The 6000-nt window shown below is 52.7% G+C and overlaps 1 protein-coding gene across 1 annotated transcript in view; it reads right to left on the bottom strand.

Annotated features, from left to right (window-relative positions):
- Positions 1 to 335: 335 nt before the first annotated feature.
- Positions 336 to 6000, bottom strand: part of PKNOX1 (PBX/knotted 1 homeobox 1) — a 50361-nt gene continuing 44696 nt past the window's right edge. The window contains exons 10-11 of the mRNA XM_079921648.1: positions 5778 to 5950; positions 336 to 3434 (exon numbers count right to left, since the gene is read on the bottom strand). Coding sequence (XP_079777774.1) covers positions 3223 to 3434; positions 5778 to 5950 — 385 coding nt within the window. The 3' untranslated portion in view covers positions 336 to 3222. The remainder of the gene's footprint in view (positions 3435 to 5777; positions 5951 to 6000) is intronic.

Raw genomic sequence — 6000 nt, 5'->3', positions numbered from 1 at the left:
TAAAAACTTTCCAGTTTTTCTCCTGGAAAACCAATGACGACCTGAAGAAACTTAGAAAAGATTCTTGAAAATGTAACCGGGCCCGAACGTGCCAGGGCGGTGCGGCCCTCATTTTAAGGATGCGCGGGGCTCACCGCGGACCCCAAGCGCCACCAGCAAACACGCCAACATCTGAACGTTGTTCTCAAAATGGAAAAGCAGCTGCGGTGACACGGACTCTAGAAAATAAAACGTCCATGAAGCATGTTTCTGTTTTTAATTTTTTTGCTTTGATAGATCAGTTGCTTCACAAAAATCCCTTTCAAAGACAACAATCCGAGAAAACAATTGTTACAGTATTCACATTTAAAGATTGTCAGTTCATAGACCAAACAACGGAAACGGGAGGACGGCGGAGTTATTCCTGTCCCTAACTGCCAGAGGTGGACCGTTCTCACCTTCCGGGGATGTCTGAGCTTGTCTAAAAGAAAAAGTGCTCCAACACTTTGTCGCCCAGGTAAGAGTCGGGTCACGGGCAGGTTATGCAGAGATGACTCCCGGGACCCTTGGGGCTGAGGTTCCAGCATCAGGGCTCTGTGGTCTGTGAGCGAGCTGGGGCCGGGGCCCATCTCACTTTGCATGCTGGATAAATGCTTACACTGTCTTATTTCTGGAATCAAGACACGGAAAGCTCCGTTAGTGCAGCAGCTGGAGCGTGGCCAGGGCACGGACCAGCCATCCGCTACCGGCTCGCAAGCTGAGCCGCAGGTAACATACCACGCTTAACCTGGGTCTCAAACCACCGTCAAAAGCATCCTTCACAGGGAAAGAATTTAACAAAAGCAAAGTCAAGGTCGAATTTGTTCATTTAAAATGAAAGCTCAACGGGTCGTGCTCTCACAGATGCTCTCAAAAATCCGAGGGCTGGAAAACGGGTATTTATTAGGGACCAAGTGACCACCAATACGCCGGGCAGCGGTTAACAGTCTGCCTGTCGGGTTGTTTCAAATCCCCTTGGTTACTCAGGGGAAGGGCTTAAAGGAACCTCAGGCTGTGTCCAGAGCGCCCTCTCTCGAGTGGGCTTCATCCTTGTCCTCTGACTGTGGCGAGCAGCACGCAGACTTCGGCTGGAGGGAGTGTGGCCGAGACCCCGGGCACCGACGGCTGGACCCCCATGCGGCCCCGTGTGAGCACTGCCGTGGCCTGTGCAGCACGCATCCCGGGACAGGATTTCTGCTGCAGGGAAACGGGGACCTGGAGCGACCACCTGCCCCTGTCACTGATCTGAGCCCAAGGGCAGAGGGATGGGGGGGCGCGCGGGGGGTGGGGGGGGAGGCGAAGGGAGGGAGGTGGGAGGGAGGGGCTGGCCGGTTTCCACAGGGCCTCGTCTTAAATTCTAACTTCGTTGGACTTCAAATGATCTTTTAAACTGGTGTAGACTTGACTTAAAATATTTGAAATTGTTTACAAATGAGGGACGCAATAGCTGCTTTATAATGTTATTTTCTCCCCCAAAAGAGTCGAGAATCAAGTTTTTCTTTTAAACCTCCTGAAATATTTTAAAAGAAATTCCTGTGTGTTTCTTGCTTCCTTCTGAGTTACCTAGGAAGTGCTCTCCTATGAGTAACTTTAATTATTAATAATTTCGGGGGGGGAAAGTCAGTTCCAGAAAACAACGTGCACCAGCTCAGAATACCCCCATGTAGCCTTGGTCCACAACCAGTTACTGTCACTGCTTCTCAGGAGCTGACGACCTTCCCGACCGTAAGACTGTCCTTGAGAAGTGCGCTGAGCTTGACGGTAACACGAAGATTTCCTCCGTGAAACCAGGGCCTCTGCTTCCTCTCTGAGGAAAAGCCCCACTTGAAAGCAAACCAACAGAAACAAATCAAAACCCAAGGAAACAAACCCAGTCTGCTCTGCGGTTCGTCTGGTCACCAGGAACCGAAGTCCCAACACTACTCCAGATCTGATGTGATCGAGTCAGAGGGAAGGACCACGTGCAGGAGAGAACACAGACCCAGGACCAGCGTGAGACGCGGCGGCAGGAGGGCCACCGTCACCCCGTCCTCCAGGCCCCACTCGTTCCCGTCCCGCAGGGGATGTTTGTTAATCGTGGAACAAAGCTGAGGGCTTGCTCTTTACCCCGGCTCTGAGCCAGCGGGATAGAGGACACTTCATATTAGTTTATCATAAACATTCTACACGTAACATATGGCTGACTAAAAAATTCTAAAACAACACCCAGCTAACATGGTACACTAACCATTTAACTGTGGTCAAATTTAAATTAGACTGAAATATGTCAGTAAGAGCTTTGAACTGACCACTGGCTACCAGTTCTTGGCTACCTAAGCTCTTCCTAGCAAGTACCTTTAGACGTTTGTTTAAGATAAGTGTGGGATGCAATCTGAGCACGTACGGACAGACTAAAATTTGAAGATATCAAACCTTCATTAAATAGGTGTTTCTTTTATAGGAGTAAATGTAAATTGCTACCCTGGGATAGCAGAGAGCCATGGAATGCTAGCTAACTTTGGGCAGGTTCGTCAAATTTGGTCAATTCAGAACATTCCAAATTGAGACAGTAAGCAGGTACTGTTTCTCCTCTAGAAATTTTATCCTCGATATAGTCATAATCCAATTCATAACGAATTTATAAAAATAGCTTTTTATCCAATAATTCCAGCAAGGTAAAAATAGGAGTTTCTTTTCACATACAGCAAATGACACAGGCTCACGGAACACGAGCGAACGGAACCACATTGAACTCGCCATACATTCGCCGCCAGGTCGCACGCGGTTTATTGCTGTGTGCTGTCATCCGCCTCACACCGGCACTTTTCAGGGCCAGAAGCTGCTTCCTAGTCCGCGGGCTCCGTCAATAAAGCAGCCCACTGAGACCTGCCTTCAGCACAGAGCTAAATCACAACTGCGTGACCTTCTAGAGAATGCAGCACTATTCCTTAATCTAGTCGGGGGTTCAGGGGGCGGGGGGGGGGGTCTGTCATTCATCATACTTTTAGCGTTAAACCTTGAAAGAATTTCCTTAAAAACACACACACGCACGCACACACACGCACACACACACCTTGAAAGAAGTCGCTGCACCAGCAAAGACGCCCTGGAAGCTTACTAGGAAATACAAAAGTGCACTCTTCTATGCCTACATATAAAACATGTTAGAAATAAAACTGTGTAAAATGTTTGCTGTGCCAACTATAAAAGGCGGGGCGGGCGGCCCTACTGCAGGGAGTCGCTGTTCTCCAGCACCAGCCCGCCCAGGTGGCCGGGCGCCAGCGCCGCCCCGCCGTCCCCCGTGCTGTCCACCGAGTCGTCCTCGCTCTGCTCGGCCATCATCACCTGCTGTACCGCCAGCGTGGCCCCGTCCGACGACAGGGACTGCAGGCTGTCCACGTTCATGCCCACGGGCGCGGTGATGGTCACGACGGCTCCTGCGGCACAAGGCGGCTGTCACCACACCATCGGCGCTTGGATGCCAACTGTTACCCCTCGACCTGTGGGGCCGGGCTGCCTGACCTCCCGCGAAGCCCCCTGCCCATTCCTGGGACCATCCGCAGGGAGTTAAGGACCCGTGTCTCTAGGATGGGCCCCAGACCCTGCGCGGCTAAGCTCTCAGTCTACAGAGGGTCCGAGGGTCAGGACGGTAAAGGGCACAGATGCCCGGGGTGCAGAGCGAGCGCCACACAGAGGACAAGAGACCCAGGACACGGGGGAGAGGCCTCGAGACAACAAAGCGGGGAGACGGGGCGGGAGGACTGGGTCAAAGGAAGGCAGGCCGGTCTGAGACGGAGACCGAGAACCGGCGACACGCGTTCCTGCTCCCCCAGCCAACAGCGGAGGGGGGAGAGCACCAAGGGCCCGCGAGCGGGACGCCGATGAGACACGCTGGGCCGAGGACTGCGCTGCGCTAGGGAACCCCACATGGTGGGTCACACGTGCCCGTCCATAAAAATCTGCACAGCACCAGCGGGTGAAGAAAGCAAGAAGGTGTCATCTGGGGTTTACATAATTCATGTAGCGTTACGCTTAGGAAACTTCTAAAAATGATTCATTCATGCATTCATTCTTGTCTGTGCACAGACCACGGCATCAGACACGCACTGGGAGCCTCCACGGGAAACTGGTACTAAGGGTTGTCTCTGGAGAAGATAAGAAGCCAGGGTGGAGGAAAGAGTACTTCTCACTGGATATCCTTGCCTGAAGTTCTTCCCCAGTGGATAGGTATTGCCTTTTCCAGGAGCGGGGCAAGGGAGGGGGAGAGAGAGAGGAAAAAAACCTTTCTAACTAATCCTTGAATTAAAAAGGAAAACAAAAATGGAAAATACAAATGATCTAAGTATGAAGGTAAAGCCACTGCCTATCAAAACCCAAATAAAGAAGCCAAGGCTTTACAGGCCCATCCCGTGAGGGGCCCCTTCCGAGCCCAGGGCCAGCCCGGCTCTGGGACACCCTGAGCATCGGCAGAGGACAGATGAGTGCATGTGCGCAGGAAACAACCGAGGCCAGGAAGAGAATCAGCCCCAAAGATCACAGAGCACAGTGTCCAGAGCTGGCAGAGCTGGACTGGACACACCCTGGAGCACAGGCCCTGGGCCGGGCACTGACAGGTCTTGCCTCTGTCGAGGGGGAAAAGCAGGCCAGGACCCAGCACTGCCGGGACCACCAGGCAAGAACCAATTGCAAAAGCAAAGCCCAAGAGGATCAGAGAGTGCCCAGTAACCTGACCGCTAGAACATAGCTCAGGGAGACCCGGAGCGACACACGGAAACACCCATCCCCCGATAAGGTCACACCCACAATGTCTGGCCTCTAGTCAAAGATTACCAGGCACGCAAACAGGCAGGAAAACAGCCCATAATGAGAATTCAGTCAACAGAAACAAGCCCAGAGCTGACAGATGTTACAAGTAGCAGAGGAGGTCATCAAAACAGTCACTGGAGACTGTGTGCTGTTTGTTCAAAACTTCAGTAGACCGTGAGAGATACGAAAGCTCCCACGGAGCTTCTAGACAACGTCCAACATGAAAGACACAGGGATGGGATTAGCGGAAGATCAAACATCGCGGAACACAAGACTGGGGAAGCTTAGGAATAGAAACAGAGAAACTATCCAGGACGAAACAGAGAAGAAGAATCCAAAATCCTGGAGAAAGCAGCAGTAACTGTGTGAGTTGTAACGCCCTATCATAGGGGCAACTGGAGCCCCTGGGGGAGGGGAGCTCAGAAAATATATTTGAAGAAATAATGGCCCCAAACTTTCCCAACTGAATAACAGTAAACTGCTGAGCGGAAAACGTAAGAGGAGAACGAGAAGGTAAGAATGCGATAATAACACAACTTATTACATTTAAAAATACACACACACAACCATCTTAAGTGTGAGGAACTCACACACACAGAAGATGCTCGTCAACTAAACACAGAAGCAGCGGCCCGTGATGAGGGGACGCGGGTCAAAGGGAAGAAGAACAGCTGGATGAGGGCCGCAGGGACAGAAAGGGTGAAGCGCCAGGCGGTGAGCGCACGACACGTCCACTCGCTGCACCGAAGCAGGAGGGACAGAAAGAGGCGGGAGGGACCTCGGGGGACTGGCCTGGGACCCGGCTCTCCCGGGCACACCTGCACCCCTAACAAGCACCGGGACCAGCGCTCTCTCGTGGTCAGATGCAGAACGACCACTGCCTGCCCTTGGTTCACAGCCTCACACCCCCCCCAGCCCCCAGGACAGCGGCCGCCCACCGGCTGCGAGGGCACAGGCCCGGGCCCGGTCCCCACCTTCGGACACGGTCAGCTCGCTGGCGGCTGGCTGTGCGGCTCCTGAGGCGATGGAATCGGGCCAAAACCTCTGGACGGGTCTGTTCTGAGCAGTTTTCTTCTTTGTTTTTGGAGTTTCTGAGCAACTAGAATCCAACATCGGCTGCAGGATTCGTCTTCTCGCATTGATGAACCTGCGAGCAGGAAACAGGTCAAAACGGCCTTTCCGAGGTCGCCCAAGGCA

This window comes from Stenella coeruleoalba (assembly GCF_951394435.1).
Source record: "Stenella coeruleoalba genome assembly, chromosome: 5".
Classification (NCBI taxonomy): Eukaryota; Metazoa; Chordata; class Mammalia; order Artiodactyla; family Delphinidae; genus Stenella; species Stenella coeruleoalba.
Note: the sequence above shows the minus strand (reverse complement) of the source record. Positions and strands in the feature narration are given on the sequence as shown.